The 26,168-nt window shown below is 36.6% G+C and overlaps 1 protein-coding gene across 1 annotated transcript in view; it reads left to right on the top strand.

Annotated features, from left to right (window-relative positions):
* Window positions 1-26,168, top strand: part of xrcc5 (X-ray repair complementing defective repair in Chinese hamster cells 5) — a 33,735-nt gene that overhangs the window by 4,449 nt on the left and 3,118 nt on the right. The window contains exons 4-17 of the mRNA XM_067444619.1: window positions 746-794; window positions 877-999; window positions 2,045-2,230; window positions 5,806-5,920; window positions 7,129-7,267; window positions 16,502-16,614; window positions 17,004-17,066; window positions 19,647-19,784; window positions 19,864-19,954; window positions 20,046-20,176; window positions 22,801-22,997; window positions 23,365-23,452; window positions 23,991-24,060; window positions 24,339-24,448. Coding sequence (XP_067300720.1) covers window positions 746-794; window positions 877-999; window positions 2,045-2,230; window positions 5,806-5,920; window positions 7,129-7,267; window positions 16,502-16,614; window positions 17,004-17,066; window positions 19,647-19,784; window positions 19,864-19,954; window positions 20,046-20,176; window positions 22,801-22,997; window positions 23,365-23,452; window positions 23,991-24,060; window positions 24,339-24,448 — 1,613 coding nt within the window. The remainder of the gene's footprint in view (window positions 1-745; window positions 795-876; window positions 1,000-2,044; window positions 2,231-5,805; window positions 5,921-7,128; window positions 7,268-16,501; window positions 16,615-17,003; window positions 17,067-19,646; window positions 19,785-19,863; window positions 19,955-20,045; window positions 20,177-22,800; window positions 22,998-23,364; window positions 23,453-23,990; window positions 24,061-24,338; window positions 24,449-26,168) is intronic.

The raw sequence follows: 26,168 nt of genomic DNA, 5'->3' as shown, positions 1-26,168 counted from the left end.
TCTTTATTATAAAATATGTTTTATTAATTAGTATATACATTTATAAGATTTTTTATATTTAAATAAACAAGGATTATTCCATTTAATTATTTTTCTATACAATTTAATAATATGAAATTAATAAAAATGTGTTCATCAGGGAACCACAGTGTGGTTGTGTTTTAATAAAATGCTAATAATTAATCAAATCAAACATATTACATTGAAATAAATGATTTTTTTTATTATTATTTTTTATAAGTTTAATTAAGATCAAATTAACACAAAATAATAAAAACCAAATAATAAAAAATAATACTTTTATTATCTAATTGTTTGGTAATTTTATAAGAAATATTTTTGTACATTTGTTTACGTGCATGTCATGTGACCATTAACATTTTTATTATCATATAAATAAATTAAATTGAACACAACATTTTTATTATATTAAAATAAATGAATAGGACATTTTTATTTAATAATTTTTAAATAAAAATGAAATAATATAAATTAATAATTGTATTATCTAAAAAATTATTTGTTAATTTTATGAGAAATATTTCATTTGTTTACCTGCATGTCATGTGACCATTAACCTACATCAGAGAATTGTGAATGTGTAGTTAAATTATTAACATCTTTAAACATTTTATGTCAAAGTGGTTTGGCTGACATTAAAGTTTGGGAATCTCTCATTTAACTTAATATAATCTTTTGTATACATGTTAATGTTACTATGTGAAGTCCTTGACTGATTTATCAGGGCTTGATGCTCTTGTGGTTTGCATGGACCTTCTGCAGAAAGAAACCATGTGAGATAATTTTCTGTTTTTCCTCTTAAAATGCAATCAAGGGGTTTCACTGCTGCATTCGCACATTTTATTTGTTTTTTAGGGGGAAGAAATACGAGCGTCTGAACATCGTTCTGCTGACGGATCTGAACATACAGACCTCGGCAGACCAGCTGGACATTATCATCCAAAACTTGAAGAAAGCTGGCATCACCATGCAGTTCTTGTAAGACACATGCACTGATAATAACAACAGGGCTAGACAATAAAGTCTTTTTCTCTCTTAGGAAGAAATGATCTATATATAGTTGAATGTACTTTATATATGTCACACATTATGAAGTCTCTTCCTGTCTAATGAGTGGTTCTCTTAAGATGCAAAGGGACCCAGATTTGATGCTTTCAGTCAATTTTCTGGTTGTGTGAGACTAATTCTAAACTGTTGATTATTGGCAGTCCTGTATCAAACTCTTGCCTGACGTGGTCATACTCAGTTCTAGTCAGAATATGAGTCTGATGCTCCATTGGGCTGCGATTATGAGGTGTGTTTCAACCAAACCAGGACCTCAATTGGATAGACCTACAACCAATCAGAGCAACGGAGCAACGCATAACGTTAGTTGTCAAATGTCAACAGAGCTCAAATGCACTGTGTTGCCAAGTCTACGTTTTTCCACAGGTTGTTTTCTATGTCCGCGGGTTGAAGCGACCTACATTTTGTGATATATAGACCCAGGAATGTGAATTTTAGCAGCAACCTTGCCAAAACAACACACATTTTACCCCCCAAATGCCATTTTTTCCTGGAGAACCCCCTGATAAGCTATTGTTTTGGACTATTAGTTGGCGGATTTTGTTGTAAAAACTTGGCAACACTGTCTGCACGCGCGCTGGAATAAATTATCTTGTGTTGTAAAAAAAAGAATTTAAGGATACACATTTACTTACTGACATGATCATCATTTCTGAGTGAAATAGTGAAAGTGAACGCATATACGAACAAGCTCTCCGTTTAGGATTAGAACATATCAACCCAAGCTCCTTTGATGACATGCGTGATTACGTTACTGTTGATCATCTGTCCGTCATCGCCTAGAGCCTGCCCTGATGATTTCATTGGTCTGAACAGTTTCTGTTCGGGGATAATTACTCCTCTATGGATCAAGTCCAGACCGAACCGCCCGAGCTCAAATGTTGTGGACAGGGCTGAGTTCGGCTGGCATCCAGGCTAATCAAACTGCACTGATATTCATTTTGTTTGATCCGTTTAGTTTGCCGTTCCCTGTGGATGATGAGGACAGAGCGAATGGTGAAGGGGATGGACCGGGGCCATCAGCAGCTCCATCCCGTCCAGGAAAAGGCTTGAGCAGAGCGCAGACTCAAGGACTGGAGATGGTCAAACAGATCATGACCAGCCTAGATGAGGAGGACGGCCTGGAGGAGGTCTACACCTTTAGGTATAAATTCATATCTGCAAGTGGAAAATATAATTCGTGCACAATTTCTTTATATTATGAAATATTATGTTATAAAATATGTTTTATTTAGTATGAGAATTTATAATGAAAATAATATCATTATAATTTTTTAATAATAAATCAATACATTTTTATAAAATGTTATAAAAAGTACAAGTAAAAAGTGAGATATATATGACAAACATATTTTATAATATATATATATTTTTAATGTATAAAGTAAATGTTTTACATATATTTGTGCAAAATGGTTTAAAGTTTTAAACCAGGACTTTAACAGGCCGGGACTTTAACGCGTTAATTAATTACGCAAAATAATTAACCACACTTATTTTTGCACCGTGGAATGCTTTCTTTAATGAATGAGTTTCGACGGACCGATTATACTGGAACACCAACTAGCGCTCATGAGTCACGACAACAACAAACCATAGTGAACATGAACGAAGAAGCTGATGAGACCGCATTGCTTGGCCCCGTGGATGGGAAATTTTGTTTTAAAAAACGAAAGGATGGAAGCGTTGACATCCTTTGGTTGTGTGCAAGCTATACAACAGGGGTGTCCATAGTCGGTCCTGGAGGGCCACTGTCCTGCAGAGTTTAGCTCCAGCTTGCCTCAACACACTGCTAAAGTTTCTAGTATGCCTAATAAGACCTTAATTAGCTGGTACAGGTGTGTTTAATTGGGGTTAGAGCTAAACTCTGCAGGACAATGGCCCTCCAGAAGCAGGATTGGACACCCCTGCTATACAACAAGGAATTTGCGTATCACCGCAGCACATCGAGCCTCAAATATCACAAATATGCTTTTGCTAAACTTAATGGCAAACATTGCACTGGTCTGCTGGACTGAAATAAATAAACAATATTTTGTTGATTAAGCTTATGTATTCAGTCATTATTCAATGGTATGCTAAAAATGTGAAAAATTACTTCTCATTGTTCCAGGTCAAATATTTATATGCAATTAAAATGTGATTAATTTCGATTAATTAATTACAAAGCCTCTAATTAATTAGATAATTTTTTTTAATCGAGTCCTGGCCCTAATATATATATATTGTTCATGTATAAAAAAGTTTTACATATATTGTTTTCATATTACAATGTATTGTAACATTATATAACTAAAAAAAGTATATTTTTTATATTTGAATTTAATGAAATTAATTTGAATTTGAAATTAATAATCTATTTTAATATATATATATATATATATATATATATATATATATATATAAAAATTGTAATGTATGATAATACAATAAATAATTAATTTGTGCAAATTGGTTTAAATGTGGAATTTTTTTTAAATATTGAAATGTATAGTAAAATAACTTTTTATAATTATAAAATAATATAAAAGAAAAATATTTTTCACATTTTAATGAATTAATATAATAATATAATTTAATCATTACATACAATAGATGCTATATAACATAAATATATTATTCTGTGTATATATATATATATATATATATATATATATATATATATAGTTCATGTATAAAAAAGTTTTACATATATTTGTGCAAATTGTAAAGTTTTTTCAATCATTTGTAATATTAAAAAGTATGATAAAATATTTTTTTAATTATAAAATATATAAAATTATCAAATAAATTAGTAAAATATTGTAATTGTTTAATAAATATTAAATATTATATTACAATAAAAAATATAAATGTATAAAGACATTTTTATTATATTTAAAGTTTTTCTTAATCATTTTTAATAATTATAGAATTTAAAGTCATTATTTCCAGCACTGTATTAGTAGCTGTTAGAATGTCTGAGGACGCTGACATGAATCAGCCACACACACTCACTGTAACGCACATCAGGCGAGGCACTTAAGCCCACAGCACTCACTCCAGGGGCCGTAGGAAGTGAACTGTAAAGTGCAGATACTTATTCAGAGCGACTTATAAAAAGAGCTTTGATTTTCTTTGGTGAGCCATTTAACTGTCAGTATAACTAAAAGCCTGAAGTTCATGGAAATGTCAGGAAATTTTAATAGTGTGAGTTACAGGCTTTACAAATAAATCATCATCAATTATATACTGATTAGGGATGCGCGATATACCGGTACTGGAAAAATACCGGTATATGTTTTATTTAAAACGGTACGATATCATGATTTGGCACATTTCGGTATATGCTGCTTTTCCGAAGTTCACCGCTAGATGGCAGCGCGCTACCCCAACTGACCCGAAACAACCGGCAAATGTGACAACAACATAGACGGGCAAAATGGATAAAGCAGTCGAATCTCACTCAAGATGCCCAAAACGAATGAATAAAGAGAGGAGTAGAAGTGACATTTGTAATGACTTTGCTTATAAAACTGATGAAGAACCATCAAACCTAGCCAAGAAGCATCTGTCACTATCCTGACTTTAGGACTTCTTAAGAGATCGACAGGTCAGTGGATCATTCAAACCATCTCATTTAGACATTTTTGTTTTTTTAACACTGATCAACGCACACACACAGCCTAACATAAGATCAAATATCACAATCTCCAATCTTCGTTTCAACCAATGACATTTAGATCTCATTATATTTGCACGCATACTATTGCACTATTTACATCCGCGTTAGACACAACCGACTGTGTTTATGTGAATACTCACTAAAGACGGACATTTGTACATAATTCTGGGCATTTGACTGTTTAAGGAAACTTAATGTGTAATGTGCGAGCGTGACTAAGTGACAGGCGTGTGTGTGTGTGTCGTATGAGCTCATATCTCCTGTAACTGTTATTACGAAATGCTATAAAATCTCTTGCGTGTTCAAATGATTTCCGTTCTCCATCCCGAGACGAGCGTGAAATGTTGAATCGGATTATGCAGATTGCTTTAGTGTAGTGCGATGTCTTTTGAAACCAGAAGCAATTAGCTAATTTTGAGAGATTTTTGCTGAAATTATTTCTCACAAGAAAGTTTTCAAATGACTGATTTGATGTGATAAGCTTCGCTGATTAATTTACTAATAAACATTTGTGGTAATTTCCCACTTTATAAACTCAAAACTTGCATAATTGTTCTCATTCGCGTGCAATATACCCGCGCTAATATCAGACCTTGTGGTATCGATTTAATATCGGTACTTCGGTATTAGATTGTGGTACCGTACCGAAGCCAAAATTGTGGTATCGAGCCATCCCTAATACTGATTCTTTTGAGTAAAACTTGCCTGCGAATTAACCTCCGTCAGTCCATTTAAGGTCTTATTTAAAGTCTCTTGTGCTCACCAAGGTTGCTTTTATATAATAAAAATACAGTAATATTGTGAAATATTATTACAATTTAAAATAACTATTTTCTATTTGAATAAGTTTTAATATATAATTTTTTCCTGTGATGACCAGGCTGAATTTTCAACATCATTTCTCCAGTGTGAGATCTTATTTGTACTCTGATAATAGTCGTTTAAATCTATTAACTCAAATGATTAGTACCTGATATACAGTACAAATTGGAACACATGTAATCCTGGGAAAGTGTTCATTAGTCAAATAGTGATTGTGTTGATGTTTGCTGCAGTGATGCTCTGGAGAAGCTGTCCATCTTCAAGCGTATCGACAGGAGGCCAATGGCTTGGCCCTGTCAGCTGACCATCGGCAGCTCACTGACCATCCGCATCGTTGGATACAAAGCTGTGAGTTCCTTACGGATCATGTTCAATGTGTTCCCCAGAACGGGTTTTCAAACTGGGGTCTGGGGACCCCCCAGGGGTCCTCCAGAAGGTTCAAAGGGGTCCCTAGAAAATTTCAGAGAATAAAAAGACAAAGCAAAAATTCTGTCTACCTAACATTTTTAACTGTTTAATTTCTAAATATTGCTCTCCTTTCTTGCCATATACATACTTTCCAGGATTTGTGTTTGCTTTGTATCTTTGTAATGAGTGTTTTCTTCACTATAGTTCCCTTTATTTTGCTCACTTTTGTTGTAGTCAGTATCCTTAACATGGTACATAAGCTGCTTACATACATTTATTGTGAAAGTTTCTCATATAAATAATTTTCTTCATGTTTATACATTCAACATTAAGTATAGCCAGTTTATGTATATATTGTATTTATAATGTCGCACATACATTCATCTAACAGTTTAAATGTTTTTCATACATAAAAATAGATGGATTTTAGGAAAGGGGTCCCTTATAAAAAGGTTAATCATATTTGGGGGTCCTTGGCATCATAAAGTTTGAAAACCCCTACCCCAGAATACAATCTAATTAGGGCTGCACGATTAAGTCTTCAATGTACAGGAGTTTTTCCTCCACAGTGGCTGCACACAAGGTTAATATTTCATATTAAAGACACATACATTGAAATTGACATCACAGATAGTATATATATATATATATATATTACAATAACTCATTAGGCTTAGACCTTTCTAATATTTTTTAGTCATAGGCTGTCTGCATATTAATAGGTAACCCAGCAGTTTTTTGTTGTTGTTGTAAAACAAGTTTTCTGTAAAATATTACAAAAATAATAATTAGTATTATTATATTGTTAAATTTATTCTGACATGCTCTATTTTTAATTTTTAATTATGAAAATGTTATTGTAATGGTAATAGTGATGGTGTTGTGGTGTTATTGTAATGGTTTCTTTTTTTTTTTTTTTTTAATTTAGCAGTAATAATAATCATAATTATTATGTCATATTAACATATAAACATAAAATGTTATATACACAAACTTTTCATTTGTGTAATTTTTTTTAAATAAATAATAATAATCGCATATTAAATCGCAATCGCAATTTTAACCAGAATAATCGCAATTATATATTTTCACCAAATCGTGCAGCCCTGAATCTGATCTGGTCTAATATTGTGTTGGCTGGCTGTAAGGTGACGGAGGAGAAGGTGAAGAAGTCCTGGGCCGTGGTGGATGCTCAGAGTCACCAGCGGGACGACGTCAAGAGAGAAACGGTTTACTGCCTGAACGATGATGACGAAACTGAAGTGGTGAAGGATGACACTATCCAAGGTGCAGAACTAACTAAAACAGGGTGTCCGCAGCCCCGCAGGGTCTTAAAAGCTATTAAAAGTTGATAAATCCATTTTGGGAAAATGAAGACCCTTAAAAGGTATTAAAACTTCTTAAAGGGTTAGTTCACCCAAAAATGAAATTTTTTTATTTTATCTTTTTTTAAGTTCAAGAGTTTTATTTGTCACATACACAGTTATACAGAATACAACCGGCAGTGAAATGTAAACAGGTCCGCTCCATGGACAGCAAATTACAAATTAACAAAAAAAGCACAATAAATTATAAAATAGGAATAGGATAAAGGTGCTATATATATACATATGTAGAATTATGAATAAATCAAGAAAAAAAATACGAGATGTGGAATAAAATAAGTGAGATAAAGTAAACTGGAGACTATCAAAATAAATACGTGGATAACAGAAGTGCAGGAGTGTAATGTGCAAGCAGCATTATAATGAGTAGTTACATGGAACACAAGAATAAAGTGCAGTGCAATATCAGTATGTGAGTTTGTATCAGTATCAGTATGCCATTAACTCCTCACCCTAATGTCGTTCCACACCCGTAAGACCTCCGTTCATCTTCACACACAGTTTGATATTTTATATTTAGTCCGAGAGCGTATGCAAGTGTATGCACACTATACTGTCCATGTCCAGAAAGGGAATAAAAACATCATCACAGTAGTCCATATGAGACATCAGTGGGTTAATTAGAGTCTCTTGACGCATCGAAAATACATTTGGGTCCAAAAATAACAAAAACTACGACTTTATTCAGCATTGGCTTCTCTTCTGCGTTTGTGTTCAATCCTCAAATAAAGATTCAAACGGTTATGAATGGACAGTATAGTGTGCATACACTTGCATACGCTCTCAGACTAAATATAAAATATCTTAAACTGTGAAGATGAACGGAGGTCTTACGACATTAGGGTAAGGAGTTAATGACATCAATTTCATTTTTGGGTGAACTAACCCTTTAATCACGATTTTATGAGGTATTGCATTTTGTTCAAGCTTTTTTAAAAGAGTTTGACTCCAAAAAGTATTCATGAATATATTTATTTTCATCCTCATAAGTATTAAAAAACAACGGGGTGCTCAGTCTGAGATCGCACGCGCCGTCTACGGGTAACGTCATGTATTTTGCGAAATGCGCGGTTAGGTGATGTGTCGCCCTCCATATGTCGCGAAACATAAATGATACAAAATTGGTCTACGATAGACATTTTAATTCTACATTCTACTACAACTGTTTATTAGGTTAAAGGTTTGTTGCTGATTAGAACTTGAAGTGCGATGAGGTCTTCAAATATTTTAAAAAGTCTTAAAAAGGTATTGAAATTAACTTCAGGATTCCTGCATATACACTGAATAATATACTAATAATAACTAATGAAAATATTGCATTCACTGATATTATTATAGCTCACTTTGTCCTTCATAACAATATCAGATTTGGGCTACAGTCAGTTTTCTGAATGTAGGTTGTTTACCTTTTAAAATGGGACAATTAAAGGGGGGGTGAAATGCTGTTTCATGCATACTGATCTTTTTACACTGTTAAAGACTTGGAATCCCATACTAAACATGGACAAAGTTTCAAAAGTTAAGGTGGACGTTTGATGGGAGTATTTCTTTGTCAAAAATACTACTTCCGGTTAGTCATAAGTTTCGGCAAGTTTTTTGCGATCATGCGTCCCCTTTGACGTTAATGGGGGCGGAATTTCCTTGTATGGGCCTTACGGACAATTCTACCGGAAGCGCGTGAGAGAGAGAGAGGGAAAGTAACAGGCTACGCCCATCAAAGCGCTGGCTTGTAGGATGCTGGACAGGTGATGTGCACATAACAATGTCACCAAAAAAGTGCGTTTTTGGTTGCCAGACCAAGACAGTCCTGCACAGATTCCCCAAAAACCCCGCGTTAAGGCAACAGTGGATGTAATTTGCTTTTCCAGATCAGCAACTGAGTTGCGCGAATGTTTATATCTGTTCACTGCATTTCGGTGCCGACTGTTTCATAAACAAGGCCCAGCTCGACGCCGGATTTTCCCGATCGCCTAATGCTGAAGGATGGAGCAGTCCCAACGTTAGTACCGCAGGCTGTGAGTAAGACTGCTTCAAATGTCTGTGTTTTTGCCTATGCTCATCAAGTAGCCCAAACATGATCACGTATAGCTAATTGATCAATGGAACATGCGATGTGTAGTGCGTGTACATTTGTTTAGCTGGCCACTATATGTGTAACTTTATGTTTGTGTATTGTAAAAGCACTCCAAACAACAATACACAAAGAGGGGGGAAATATGTTGAACTAAATAAGCGCGCTTCTTCATTCAAATGCGCTACTATTCCGTGTCTTTCTATGTAAACACTAACTAATCCTGCTGTGCAAAACCAGTCCGCTTACTGTCTACACAAACCACGCGTAAACACACACACACACGTGCACAACTGCACTTCCCACATGTACACCTTCAAAGACAAAAATACGACGATATAATTCAAGTATAAATATGTAAATAACACAAGCCGCTAAGCATATTATATAGTTAGTGTATAACTTGTACCACATAGAGACGTCCTGCTCTAGTCGTTTTTGCTGCTGCTCCTGTTCAACTTCAGCCTCTGGGTCTGATTCCGGATCATAGATGTATGGCTCTATCTGATTAAAAGCCATATTTTTATTTTGAATAAAGTTTTTTTCCCGCTGTTAGGGATGACACAGCTTTACGACGCACTCGACTCAACACAATAGCAGCAGCGAGCACACGTCATTATTTAGCTCCGCTCACACGACACGCCCCCACCCGCTCGGCTTTTTTCGGAAAGACTCGGAACAGCGCATCTTTCTTATATAATTATAAAAAAAATAAAGACTTTTCGGAGATATGCAGGATGCAATGCTACTCTATAGGTACTCAAGATTGACATGACACTGACTGAAACTGAGTGTTTCACCCCCCCTTTAATATTCATTCATTCAACTGCACTGACACTATCGGATGACAGGGTTTCCACAGGTCTTAAAGGGCGGTGAAATGCTGTTTCATGCATACTGAGCTTTTTACACTGTTAAAGACTTGGATTCCCATCCTAAACATAGACAAAGTTTCAAAAACTAATGTTGGACGTTTGATGGAGTATTTCTGTGTTAAAAATACTCCTTCCGGTTTCTCACAAGTTTCGGAGAGTTTTTTTCGAGTATGGGTCGGCTTGACGTTAATAGACCGGAAGGTCCTTGTATGGGCCGTACGGGCTCTTCTCCCGGTACGCGCGCGTGACTAGAGCGAGAGAGGAAATGCACGCCCATAAACACTGCTCAGCTGCAGATCCAGTTGTTCATGAACACTAATGTCGGTTATAGTCCGCGCCGCGCTCCACTTCATTCCTCCACTTTGACATTAAGCGACTTCAACGCTTCAGCACAGCATTCCGGGAAGGCAGCGCTGCATTTGAACCGATTTGAACACAGAAATGCTTCAGTCGCATCGCAAAGTGAATCTCCACCAGTGATGCCAGTAACGCGTTACTCTAATCTGACTACTTTTTTCCAGTAACGAGTAATCTAACGCGTTACTATTTCCAAACCAGTAATCAGATTAAAGTTACTTATCCAAGTCACTGTGAGTTACTATTTTAGTCATTTTCCTTAGTAAAAACCGACAGCTTATCAAAATTCTCAGCCCAATTCAGGCTGGAGCCCGTGTTTTTTATTTATTTATTTGTTTTATTTTTTTACATTGTTTCAGCCATTAAAATAGTTCAGTTTTGTTTTTAATGTCAAAGTAGTTATTTTTCGTTTCATTTCTTTATTAACCTAATTTAGAAAAATGTTCAGAGCAATTTTTTGTTTGTTAAATTAAAGTTTTCTATAGGCAAGACAATTCAAGAGTTGGTTTGAGAGACAATTAAACATGCGGTTAACTCACTGGGTCGTCACATAAAAAAATGTAAACTTTAATTTAACAAACAAATAATTGCTCTAAACATTTTTCTAAATGAACTTAATAAAGAAATGATACGAAATATAACTACTTTGACATCAAAAACAAAGTAGGCTAGTTATTATACCACCACTAAGGCATTTTTGACGAGCTGAGGCAGGCAGATAGATTAGCCTAGGCCTACTGCTCGCAACGGCGCTAAAAAAAAAAACGAAACGGGCTACACAATCTAAAAAAAAAAAAAAAGTACATGCAGGTTTTCTTATAGCCTACACTTCAGCAAAATTAATATAAATCCGATCTTCAATTCCCGCGGTATATGCTCATTTAACGGAGTTCACATCAAAGCAAAAGATTCCAGCATTTTATTCAGCAGCCCATTTCAAATTCAAAGATCGCAATATGAGAGAGAGCGACCTAAGCACTGGTAAGGTCATTTAGTCTCATTTATTTATATTGAAGATGATTGTGTTTTGTGTGACTTATTTTAAAGTTTAATTTACGGCCATTTGCGTTGGCTTGCTTTACTCATTTGCAGCGATGTTGCAGTATAGCACTATCATATCTATCTGACTACATAACACGCTCTCATATGTTTATTTTTTAATTATTTGCCAGGAGTAAAATTTACACATGTGGTTTAAACAACCAGATACATTTACATTTGTCCGGTTTCGTCTGAAATGCTTTCATGCAGCTTCTGAATTCGTTTATTTGAGTGATCGGAATTAAATACGTCTCGAAAGACATTTAGGCCTACTCCTGGTCATTTCGCAATCAGATAGATACCTGGTCAGAGAAAATGAATGAAGGAACCAGTTGTAAAAAGGCCATAACTCTAGCAGCTGCACTGAAGAAACGGACTCTTTAACCCTGCGCGAGCCGTATCTTGACAGTGGCGTAAGATATCATGGTCTCATGTTGTTACCAACAGCACAGCACATCTCATTGTTCCTTTTAATTATTAAAATAAATATAAAACGAAGGAGAAGCCTAAAAAAGGGGCGAAAAAAAGTCAGGGCCGTCAGGCTCGGGCATAAATGCAGGGCTCTAGTCACGATACATTATGCACTTCCAATAAAGTGTGTTGCCAAAACCGGTTGTCATTTCTATGTTGAGGCGGCAGCGGTGTTGTCGGCAGCTGCTGAATGTAACTAATAAAGTAACTTGTAATCTAACTTAGTTACTTTTAAAATCAAGTAATCTGTAAAGTAACTAAGTTACTTTTTAAAGGAGTAATCAGTAATCAGATTACTTTTTCAAAGTAACTGTGGCAACACTGATCTCCACACAAGAAGTGTGTTTTTGACGGAGCCGTCCCAGCGACAAAGGTTCGGTCCTGCTTTGGAAGCAGCCGGTGAGTAAAACTGCTTCAAATGTCTGTGCTGTTGCTTATCGTCGCGTATGTAAACATCAGTAAACGACACGATCGCGTGCTTCGTCATTCAAATGCGCTAACAGACTTAATTGCTGTTCGAACGTTACACTAGTCTGACGTGCAAAACCGTTTTGCTTGCTTCTAAGGTTTGGTCGCATACAATAGTCCATAAACCGAATCATGTCCTCATAAACTGAGAGTAAAGACAAATGTTGACAGGCCTCTAAATACAGTACATACAGTCTTGTTCAAAATAATAGCAGTACAATGTGACTAACCAGAATAATCAAGGTTTTTAGTATATTTTTTTATTTGCTACGTGGCAAACAAGTTACCAGTAGGTTCAGTAGATTCTCAGAAAACAAGCAAGACCCAGCATTCATGATATGCACGCTCTTAAGGCTGTGCAATTGGGCAATTAGTTGAATTAGTTGAAAGGGGTGTGTTAAAAAAAATAGCAGTGTGGCATTCAATCACTGAGGTCATCAATTTTGTGAAGAAACAGGTGTGAATCAGGTGGCCCCTATTTAAGGATGAAGCCAACACTTGTTGAACATGCATTTGAAAGCTGAGGAAAATGGGTCGTTCAAGACATTGTTCAGAAGAACAGCGTACTTTGATTAAAAAGTTGATTAGAGAGGGGAAAACCTATAAAGAGGTGCAAAAAATGATAGGCTGTTCAGCTAAAATGATCTCCAATGCCTTAAAATGGAGAGCAAAACCAGAGAGACGTGGAAGAAAACGGAAGACAACCATCAAAATGGATAGAAGAATAACCAGAATGGCAAAGGCTCAGCCAATGATCACCTCCAGGATGATCAAAGACAGTCTGGAGTTACCTGTAAGTACTGTGACAGTTAGAAGACGTCTGTGTGAAGCTAATCTATTTTCAAGAATCCCCCGCAAAGTCCCTCTGTTAAAAAAAAGGCATGTGCAGAAGAGGTTACAATTTGCCAAAGAACACATCAACTGGCCTAAAGAGAAATGGAGGAACATTTTGTGGACTGATGAGAGTAAAATTGTTCTTTTTGGGTCCAAGGGCCACAGGCAGTTTGTGAGACGACCCCCAAACTCTGAATTCAAGCCACAGTACACAGTGAAGACAGTGAAGCATGGAGGTGCAAGCATCATGATATGGGCATGTTTCTCCTACTATGGTGTTGGGCCTATTTATCGCATAACAGGGATCATGGATCAGTTTGCATATGTTAAAATACTTGAAGAGGTCATGTTGCCCTATGCTGAAGAGGACATGCCCTTGAAACGGTTGTTTCAACAAGACAATGACCCAAAACACACTAGTAAACGGGCAAAGTCTTGGTTCCAAACCAACAAAATTAATGTTATGGAGTGGCTAGCCCAATCTCCAGACCTTAATCCAATTGAGAACTTGTGGGGTGATATCAAAAATGCTGTTTCTGAAGCAAAACCAAGAAATGTGAATGAATTGTGGAATGTTGTTAAAGAATCATGGAGTGGAATAACAGCTGAGAGGTGCCACAAGTTGGTTGACTCCATGCCACACAGATGTCAAGCAGTTTTAAAAAACTGTGGTCATACAACTAAATATTAGTTTAGTGATTCACAGGATTGCTAAATCCCAGAAAAAAAAAATGTTTGTACAAAATAGTTTTGAGTTTGTACAGTCAAAGGTAGACACTGCTATTTTTTTGAACACACCCCTTTCAACTAATTGCCCAATTGCACAGCCTTAAGAGCGTGCATATCATGAATGCTGGGTCTCATTTGTTTTCTGACAATCTACTGAACCTACTGGTAACTTGTTTGCCACGTAGCAATAAAAAATATACTAAAAACCTTGATTATTCTGGTTAGTCACATTGTACTGCTATTATTTTGAACAAGACTGTACATACCACAGAGACGGACGTCCTGCTGTTGCTGTTTCTATTTCAGCCTCCGGATCTGATTCTGGATCATATCTATTAGCTAAGATCGATAGCATGAGTTTCTCCACGCTTGAGGACGTCACCACTTTGGGCTCGTCATTCTTTAGCTCCGCCCACACGATACGCCTCCAGGCGCTCGGTTTTTTCCGGAAAGACTCGGTACAGCCTATATTTCTTTTACAAATATAATAAAACTAAAGACTTTTCGGAGATGTGAAGGATGCAATACTACTCTATAGGTACTCAAGATTGACATGAGATTGACTGAAACTGAGTGTTTCACCCCCCTTTTAAAAAAAAGTCTTAAAGGGTTAGTTCACACAAAAATGAAAATTATCCCATGATTTACTCACCCTCAAGTCATCCTAGGTGTATATGACATTCTTCTTTCAGGTGAATACAATCAGAGTTATATTTAAAAGGTCCTGGCTCTACCATGCTTCATAATGGTAGTGAATGGCATCCCAAAATTTGAAACCCAAAAAGTGCATCCATCCATCATAAAAGTACTCCATATGCCTCCAGGGGTTAATAAAGGCCTTCTGAAGCAAATCGATGGGCTTAAATCCATATTTAACATGTTATAATCAGGGCTTGACATTAACTTTTTAGCTCACCGGCCACTGTGGCTAGTGGTTTTCCAAAGTTACTAGCCACTCGGCATTTTCACTGGCCACAATTTTGCTGTTTGGAAATGACATTTTATATGATTAAACTTGACTTTGGCATGTGTAAATTACTTGATTTTGAATTATTTTACTTGATTTCGAAGATTTAAAACGCTTTCAAATGCAGAGTGACCGCTCAGATCAAGACTATAATTGTATATCAGCTGGTGTGAGCAAAATGAGCATAGGGTAATATGAGAAATTTAATATGATGTGATTGAATGATGATGATGAAACTGAAGTTGTGAAGGATGACACTATCCAAGGTGCAGAACTAAAACTGAAAATATGTTGCGTTTGCTGATATTATTATAGCTCACTTTGTCTTTTATAACAATATCAGATTTGGGCTACAGTCAGTTTTGTGAACGTAGGTTGTTTACCTTTTAAAGTGGGACAATTATTATTCATTCATTCAACTGCACTGACACTATTGGATGAAAGGATTTTCACAGGTCTTAAAGGGATAGTTCACCCAAAAATGAAAATTATCCCATGATTTACTCACCCTCAAGTCATCCTAGGTCTCTATGATATTCTGCTTTCAGATGAACACAATCTGAGTTATATATTTTTTTAAAGTCCTGGCTCTTCCAAGCTGTATAATTTGACCTTTCACAATTTAAGGTCCTTAAAAATGCTTAAATTGGATCAGAAAGTCTCTTAAATTAGAGACCTATAGTTTCCGCAATGCAAAAAAACAAAACATGGATGGAATTACAGAAACCAGTCATAGAAATGGGAACTTTTGGATTAATAAATCAAAAGTAGGTCAGGGACAGTTCACCCAAAATTAAAATTCTGTCATCATTTACTCGCCCCAATATCATTTCAAACCTGTAAGACTTTCATTCATCATATAAAGCGACCCAGTCTCTTCAGACAATTTTGACTAAAGCGCTCAATTCATGAGAGCATATATGCGCATGAATTGATAAAGATCTATTTCGTTAGGGCATTATATTTATATTGTCCCATATAAGAAATATTTAAACTGTAAAATGTACTAAAATTTAGTATTTCACAAGATCAAAAGCCCCTTTATTATACACTTTATCGGATTTAACGCATCCTTAGAGGATGGTTTTTTTTTGTGTGCTATTTTTTATTAAATAAATGCAGCCTTGTTGATCAGAAGAGACTTCTTTCAGAAGCATAACTTTTGAACAGTAGAGTATATGCAATAATTTTACAACATTAAACACTGTAATTTTCCTTTTTATTACTGTGGACCTGTTTTGACCCTAAAGCGCTATAGAAATGCATGTGATTTGAAATGTTTTTAAACAAGCACTTTCTCTTCATGCTCTCTGTTTCCTATAGGTTTCCGTTATGGAAGCGACATTGTCCCGTTTTCTAAGGTGGACGAGGACCAGATGAAATATAAGTCTGATGGAAAATGCTTTGCTGTGCTTGGCTTCACGAAACAGGAGCTGGTAAGATGCTGTCCAGCAGATGGCGCTCTTTTCAAACGAGTCATGGCACATTTGTACAAATACACTTTCTAAAGTGGCTATAAGGTCTTGTTTTGCTCAGCTCTAAAATATTTAATTGACTTTGTGAGTTCAATATTTATAAAATAGCTTTGCTTCAATGTGGAATCAGTGTAAGAACCCTGATTGGAGATAATAGGAAGCTACTGATCACACATTGTTTATTTATGGTGGTCCGTTCAGCATGGCGATTACGTTAGCACATTCAGATCAGATCATTTTACAGATCATTTTTTATACTTATGTACTATTAAACACTTTCACTGATGTGCCCGGCCTTGTGTGGTTCCTTAATAATGTACAACAACTGTTTGTTTGTGTATTTGATGCAGATTCGTCGTCATCAGTTTATGGGGAGCCAGGTTGTCAAAGTTTTTGCTCCCAGAGATGATGAAGTGAGTTTTACAAAGCCTTTGTGTTCACTGTGATACTATTTGCTTAATTTGAATAATTAGTTTAATAATTGTGATGTTTTAAGACATCTGGTGTTGGTGACCAAAAGTTTGAGGACACATAAAATCATTTTTATTAACAAAGTTTTGGGGTTTTGAAAAAAACTTAAATAATGTAAAATTAAGAATGAATGTCAGATTCTGCACTGTTTATAGGTAACTACATGACTATTCTCATGTAAATGTTATTTTTTTGCTCTTATTATTATGCTGATAATATATTTTGTAATTACACAAAATTTCAAAGGTTTTGGTTCATTATGATCTTTTTAAAAAGTCTGCAAGGCTGCATTTATTTGATCCTAAAAAAAGCAGTAATATTGTGAGATATAATTTATATTTAATTTAAGTATATTATATTTAATGTATTATAACTGTAATCATTTATTATAATTGTAATGATTTAAAAGAGCTGATTTTTATTTAAATATATTATAAAGTGTATTTTATTTCAGTGCTGGAATAACTGATCTTTCAGTAGCCATTACATTTCTTATTAATATCAATATGTTGTGCTATTTTATATTTTATATGGTAAAACACGAAATAGAAATGTTTTGCAACATTATAAATGTCTTTACTGTCAATTTTGGTCTATTTAATTGGTCCTTGCTTAATTAAATTGAATCATATATATATATATAATAAACAGTAACACGTGTATAATGCATTATAAAGGTATTCAAAACATTATAATGTATTATAAATATTCATAAATAATTTTAACCAAAGTTAAAACGCATTATAACATTCACAGAGTCCTTGCTAGATATAAAATTGGTTGTTTGTCATGTTTTAATGCATTATACTTTCTAAAGGTGTATTATAACTGGTTACAATTATTCATGAGTCACACAATGCATTACGAGGCATAATTAATGCATTAAAAATACTTTTATAATGCATTATGCATAAACGCTTTACGTAAAGTGTTACAAACAAACTAACTAATTGAACTCTGAACCCAAACCTTTGAATAATAGTGTAAATATTTTGTATTAACCCTCTGGGCCTCTTCGATTTTAATGATATTAAAAACATTTTTGCTTCATCGGCATGGGATGACTCTCGATGACTTTTGTCACATTAGCTATGTGAACGCACAGAAAAATCACGGGCATGATTTGGATATTTTAAAGGGTAAAAAAAAGTCATCCTTGACTCCTTTGCGGTCAAAAATGGAGACACCCCTCGCTGCAGCCTGTAGCACGATGACGTTGCTGGATCAGATCCAATACGTACTGGATGGTGGATCGTTATGGCAATGTCATTCATACAGATCTCTGAGTTAATTTATAATGGGTATGCGCTAGTCATAATGTATGATCATTATTGTATATAGATGATGTTCTAAACTGTGTAGTTGTAGTACTGATAAATAGTATTAAGTAATTATTGATTAATAAATCATCTTTTCATAAATGTGATGCTTAAATTATCCTAGTTTCGCTGTACATGCATGCAAAACAGTTAATTTTTATATATTCTGATCGTACTTGCTATTGAGTGGAAGGAAAAATGAGTCAAGTAATTGTCTCTGTTATTTTAATCCTCAATGCAACACGATCTGTAAAGAACTTTAAAATACCAGCCTACACATTCAAGGAAAAATGCAAAACGTGTGTCCTGATGGCGTGTGCATGTTATTAATCGTTATTTTTGCGCGAGCGGTTTGAGTATTTATCTATCCAGCAAAACTCTCTTGTGCATTCAATGATGTCCCCAAAACTCTTCTGCGCATGCGTATATGACGACATCGAATTGTGAATGAAACCACCGTGCATGCGTGTCCAGTACGCGTTGGATCTGATCCAGTACGTCATCGTGCTACAGGCTGCAGCGAGGACTTCTTGCAAAAATGACCAACATGAAATGAATGGGAAACACAAATAAAATAGGAGTCTTTTGGTGGTATAAACTACAAATCAGCCACTCTGCTGAAAAAAAGCAAAGCACTCTAAAATATTTTAAGAAAAAAATAGACACACACACACACACATACACACACTGAGAGAGAGAGAGAGAGAGAGAGAGAGAGAGAGAGAGAGAGATAGATTAACTGGTAAGACTGTACTAGAGCAAATTTTGAGATTATGTGAAATCAAATCAATACGTTTTTATTTTTTAATGCCTCAAAATAGCTCTTCTCACTTTTTTTCTCACTTTATTTACAATGTGAAATATTGCTTTTATTTAAACAATAAATAAATATTAATTGTAATGGGAAAAAAACTCATAACATTTTTATAAATATTGCACAGCATCATAAAATCCCCTCAAAATTGAAAATAATAATAAAAATATTATTAAACAAAAATATATATATTTCCTGAATTTTTTTTTTTTATTAAATGTTTTCACTTTTGACTGAGAAGGAGCCAAGTGTGATCCTTAAATGAAGAGTGCCAGAGGGTTAAGGGGGAAAAAAGCTGCATGGAAGCATTTTAACAAGCCGTCAGAGACTTTTGACTTCACTGCGTGTATTCATATCTTTTGTGAGTGTGTTTTATTGTGTGTGTGCAGCATGCAGCAGTGGCTCTGTCCGCTCTTATTCGTGCCCTTGACGGTCTGAAGATGGCAGCGATTGTGCGTTATGCTTACGACCGCCGCAGCAACCCTCAAGTGGGCGCCGCCTTTCCCTGCATTAAGGAGAAATATGAAGTATGTGTATTTAGGAGAACACACACTAGTCTTCACTATGTTGTGCACCACAGTTACTCCTCATGTCTCCCGTCGCCAGTGTCTCCTGTACGTGCAGCTGCCTTATATGGAGGATCTCCGACAGTTCACTTTCCCAATGTTGGAAAATAACAAGAAGTTCACGCCCTCAGGTGGGACCTCACTTTACAGAGCTAGTTACTATCAGATTCTGAGGCACATATAGACCCATAATCGTGTCTTTGTGTGAATGTCTGTGGTCAGAGTCTCAGCTGACGGCTGTGGACGCGCTGATCGACTCCATGATGCTGGTGGAGGAGGATGAGGATGGAGAGAGCGTGGACATCCTCAAAGTCAACCACATACCAAACCCTCAGTTCCAGAGACTCTTCCAGGCATGATGGGAATAATATCTGATGCTCTCATAGGCTGCATTTACACTGCAGGTCTTGATGCACAATTCCGATTTGGTGACTATATCCGATTTGTTTGACGACCCGCTTAAATCATGTTTTAAAAGCGACCCGTATCCGATATTTGCATTTACACTGTACACTGGCGAAACAGCCCAAGACGTTCTTAACCGGAAAAGGAAGTAAAACGGCGCGATATGCAATGGACGCAGTCAAAATGATTATTCAATGTTTTGCTTTCCGCACTTTTCCACTCATCTTTAAAGGTGAGCAAAACATTTCTCTCGTAAGGCGGAGAAAAAGAGGAGAGCCCTTGACGAGGTTGCCAGGTTTTCACAACAAAACCCGCCCAAATGCAACTCAAATCTGTGTTGAAGTAGCCTAATGCCTCTGTCCTTTTTTCAATGAAGTACGACTTGCGTTTACTTGGGAATATCCGATTTGGCCGCTTACATGGCAGACGCAAACGCACTTATCTGAATCAAATCGGATTTATTCCCACATATGAGGAAGGCCTGAATCCGATCCCGAAGCGTTTTTTTCCTGCTTCCCACGGTCCCGTCATATCAGATCTGTGCCACATGAGAGGAGAAAATCGGAATTGGGTCACTTGAACCATGCAGTGTAAATGGGGCTATAGTAGACAAATAGCAGGGGTGTAACCACCATAGACAATGAGTGGGACAAGTCCACTCCAATAATTAGAAATTATTCGTGACGTCACCTATAGGATTCTGAAGAGCAGTTCTGAAGCGTAAAGTAGGTTCGAGCCGGCCATTGCCATCTTGGATAACAGAAAATTTGCAAAAAGGTGGGACGTGGGCGTAGCTGAGGTGGTGCGATGATTAACAGACAGCAGACAAACGGCAATCCACCTGTCACTCAAAGTGGCCACACCCTTAATTATGCTGCACTTTAAGGCTTTATATAATGTAAACGAATGAGCTATAAAAAAAAATTCACCCCCCTCACAGTTGTCATTAAGGGCAAATTTAGCCGTATAGACCAAAACCACAATTTGTCCCAGGCTGTAAACATGTTTTTTTTCTGCTGTTAAGTTGGGCATTTTAACACGGAGCTCAATGAGAGTCTCTAGTGGCCAGTTGATGAATTTAAGTCACTTCTGTATTGGCTTCAAGAGAAACTGAGAAAGGTTTCCGCTTGGGTCTGCCTCGGCCTGTCAATGTCAAAATCAGCAGAGGTTGAAATCCAGCGCAAACCGCCAGTTTAACGCTAAAAGAGAGTGAGATAAGAAGCGAAACATTTTAAATGTTTTGCACTAGAAATGTCAAACGATCGACAGCAGCATCCAGTGATACAAACTACTAGACTCTTTCCTCAAATATGGCCATTATCAATTGAAAACATTTATTTACATGATTCTCCGAACTGAGTGTGAAGAGACCAGAAAAGAAATATAGGCATGCAAATAAAAGTTTTAAAAAGAAAAGTAAAAAGAATAGCATTTATTTGAAATATACATCTTTTGTAAAAACTATTTTGATTCATTTAACGTGTCCTTGCTGAATAAAAGTATTATTATTATTGACCCAAACCATTGAATGGCAGTGTACTATGGTTTCCACACAAAAAACAGCACAACTGTTCATCAACATTGATATTAATAATAATAATAATAATAATGTTTCTTGAGCATCAAATCAGCATATCCGAATGATTTCTGAAGGATCATGTGACACTGAAGCCTGGAGTAATGATGATAAATTCAGGTTTACCTTTATAGAAATATATAACACTTAAAAACATATTAAAAAAAGAAAAGTTATTTTGAATTGTAGTGTTTCTCTATTTTTACTGTATTTTTGATCAAATAAAGGAGCAGACGAGACTTAGGGGCGGCAGTGGCTCAGTGGTTCATGTAGGTTGTCTACAAACCAGAAGGTTGGTGGTTCGATCCCCGGTTCCATCTGACCAAGTGTCGAGGTGTCCATGAGCAAGACACCTAACCCCAGCTGCTCCCGACGAGCTGGATGGTGCCTTACATGGCTGACATCGCCGTCGGTGTATGAATGGGTGAATGTGAGGCGATATGTAAAGCGCTTTGGATGGCCATAGGGTCTGTTGAAAGCGCTATATAAATGCAGTCCATTTACCATTCTTTCAGAAACATTAAATAAATCATACTGACCCAAAACCTTTGAGTGATATATATTTATATGTTCATATCTTAGGTATAATGAAGTAACAATAAATAACATTTTTACAGTGTATATTAATCTAGGTGGTCAAATCTGATTGGCTGATTGGACTTCAGTGTCACATGATCCTTCAGAAATCATTCTAATATGATGATTTTCTGCTCAAGAAACAATTAATGTTGAAAACATCACTTTGATGAATTGAAAGTCCACAAGAAGAGCATTTATTTGAAATAGAAAACTAAAATTTTTGAGTTTCAAAAACCTTGAGAAAAAAATTAAAATATTTTATGCGTCCTTGCTGAATAAAAGTATTGCTATGCACACACACACACTGAGCCCTTTGTCCTTCAGTAATAGAGGGATTCAGGTGTGTGACATTGGCTGTGTAATCCATGTTGTCTCGGGTCGGTGTCTCATTGATCTTTTCTTGGCTCGCGTCCTCAGTGTTTGCATCACCGCGGTGTGAATCCTGATGGTCCCCTGCCGCCCGTTGAGCCATGGCTGAAGAGGGTCCTCGAGCGACCCCAGGCCGTGTCCGCCCGCTGCCAGGCTCCTCTGCAGGACGTTAAGACCAAGTTCCCCCTGAAAGTGGTGGTGAAAAAGAAAGAGCAGAAGACAAGCGCAGATGTGTTCGGCAGCAGGTGAGAATGGATCAAATCAACACTGGAGCTGCCGATCAAATCAACGAGTTCCAGCATTGGGTGGTTTGATGGGATAGATGTATTGTGGAAGACATATTTGCACAGCTATTAATGGACATCTTTCATTATTTACATCATGTGAGCTTGAAGAACAAATATGCAGTAGTGCAAACCAATGTGGGAGGGGTTTATTTTGCGATTGACCAATTGGAATGAAGGATTAAGGAGGACTGTGTAATATGACACACCTCTATTTTGTGATGCCATCATACTTTTAAAGGTTGATCTTTCTGCCATTTTTGCTGTTTATAATGTGAAATCAGGTTTTAGTTGGTGATGATCTGTTTGTTGGTTGTGTCTTCATCAGTGCTGATGAGCCAGATGTGAAGAAAGTCAAATTGGATGAAGAGACAGAGTTTAACCTGGCTGAGATTACGCAAGGCAACGTCACATCGGTGAGACCCTCATGTGACACAAAATCCTGTTTAATAATGCACATTACTCTATAATGTTTGTATACACTACAGTTCAAAAGTTAAAGAAACATACTTTTATTCAATTAAATTGTGACCTTAAAGGCATTTATAATGGTGTAAATGTTACAAAATCTATCTCAAATGAAGGCTGTACTTTTTGAGCTTTCTGTTGATCAAGGAGTCCTAAAAAATAAAAGTATCAGTTTCCTCAAAAATATGATAAATATATTACATTAAATGATCAATTCTGCAGAAAAGGAGTATTGAGTATATATTATGATGAGTATAGTTTCAGATATTTCAGTATCGAAAAAGCTATATTTTTGACAACACTACATTGCACTGTTTATTATTTCAGAGGCCTTTTTAAAAGACTACAATTGAAAAATTTATATTATATATAAAATATACAGAATCAAAGTTGTTTCAGAGAGTTATTTGCAGTAGCATAATATTCATATTTACTTTGTAAACTGATACTGTATAAAGTTTTGCACTTTAACACACTCTCTTTCAGGTTGGCAGTGTCAATCCGTCGAGAGATTTCTGCACACTGGTTAGACAGAAGACCGTTTCCTTCGATCAGGGTGAGATTTTATTGTTCAGTTTGATTCCTTTCAGCTCTAACTCCTACGTTAGTAACCTTCAAAAAAGTGTCAACTATTATGCGTAATCTAATGTAAATGCAGTCGTACCTCTTCAGGCATGTCTGCAAGGTTGCTAATCATCTCTGAGGCACTGAATAGTTGCTCGATGTGATGTGCAAGTTAATTGATTTTGATTTCGCTGTTGTTTCTGAATGTTAGCCGCAGGTTTTCTTGTTAGTGCATTCACTTTAATAATCATTGTTTTGTAACCTTGACAGCGTGCCAGCAGCTGACCCACAGGATTGAGCAGTTGCTGGGCAACAGGAGCCCTGAGTACTACACAAAGAGCATCGCCTGTATCCAGGCTTTCAGGGATCAGTCTGTATCGGTGAGCTCTCAATTAAACCTCCGTATCCAATCAGGGGTCACTTAAGGATCAGTCGTTTTTTTTTGGGTCGGCAGGGAAAACACACTACTGGAGGATGTAGGGATTCATGTCTAATGGTCTGAGCTCACCTGGAGTCTTAAAGGGGTGCTTCAGCGCTGGGAAGATGAATCTGTATTTAAACTGGGTCATTAATGTAGTAGAAATATGAAATTATTTTTGAATTTGGTGCTTTCTAGACTGAGAAAAGACAGTAACGGTGTTTTTGTGTTCTGGGGATAAAAGACTACAATTCCCAGAATGCTTTACTGCCCTGTGAGGCCACTCCCAAAGCTACCGCTACTGAATCACTTTTACTTTCCCACCACCGCGTTCATCTTCATAAAATCAGTTCAGTTAGAGAACAGACACTACAATTAAAAACTGAACGTGTCCGTTCAATATATTGTGATTTAGCCGTTGAGGAAGTGTCAGCAAACGCAGCAGGAGTTTTACACGCATCGTGATGAGCTAAATGAGCTCTGAGAACTGAGGTAAACGCGTCCACGCTTGCGGCAGTAGTTCTCAGCGCGTGTTCAGTCAGGTGCGTTTTCAGTTTATACCTTTGGAAGATTAACTTTCATAGGAATTAACTTGAGAAGATAAAATACTCACTTTGCTCCGCCGGCCGCACCGTTTCCATGAATGCCTGAGCTGAGCTGTGAGTGTGATCTCCATCCCCCATGTGCGAGTTGAAAACATGCGGAAATTGCTCCCTCTGCTGGCTGTAGTCTTTAGCCTCTGGCCAAGCATTTTACCGATGACGCAAATTAACGATATTTGCGTCACCGGAGTAATTTTTCCAGAAATCTCTGGGGGATATGAGAGGGGGGAGCATGATCATTCGAATATACTCCAGGGTTTCTACTTATACAAAGCCATATGCTAATCGCTGAAGTAACCCTTTAAGCCCAATTTATACTTCTGCATCGAGTGTTTTGATATCGCAGCTGTACTTCCTGCTTTACTTCCTGCGCTCTACTGCGCAACTCCGGTCCCGAAATCTCTACTGCGCAGACTCGGTCCCAAGATGTCAGCACCGTGCATGCCGCCTGAAAGCTTCAAGTCTGCCAATTGAAAATGCATGATGTCGAGTCGTCCATATTTTTTAACGGTCTATGGGACAACAACGCAGAAGTATAAATGAAAACCAATGCGTAACTTGCGGTGTAGAGGATACAGCCTAGGTCCGACGCAGAAGTAGTTCCAGGCAGCATTACAGTTCAATATCACTTCGCATAGTTAACTGTAATAACTGAAACTTACAGGACAAAAAAAAACCACAAAGCAATTTAAAGGACAACTCCGGCTAATTTTTTTGTTTATCTTGATCGTTATATCTTTGTGAGTACAGTCTATAGAAAAAAAAACGAACCGGACTGGTGCTTGCAACACAGAGTTATTACAGTTAATGCCCAGAGGCTCCCCCCCCAGCTAAAACGGCAGGTTTGGGGGCATGCACGTAACGGGTGTCTTTGTGCCTCTTAACAGACACAAAACGCAATTAAAATGTCCATCCAACATGAACAGGTCCCTTACATGACAACGAGATGAGTTTAGCCACTTAGCCATTGTTTAAATTCACCAGTTTTAGCCAGCTAAAATTACAAATTACATTTTTTCACTAGTGAGTTAACAACGCTGTTTAGAGCCGTAAAGAGGTAGCCTAACTCACACAAGCTAT

This window comes from Pseudorasbora parva, chromosome 5 (assembly GCF_024679245.1).
Source record: "Pseudorasbora parva isolate DD20220531a chromosome 5, ASM2467924v1, whole genome shotgun sequence".
In the NCBI taxonomy this organism is placed as follows: Eukaryota; Metazoa; Chordata; class Actinopteri; order Cypriniformes; family Gobionidae; genus Pseudorasbora; species Pseudorasbora parva.
Note: the sequence above shows the minus strand (reverse complement) of the source record. Positions and strands in the feature narration are given on the sequence as shown.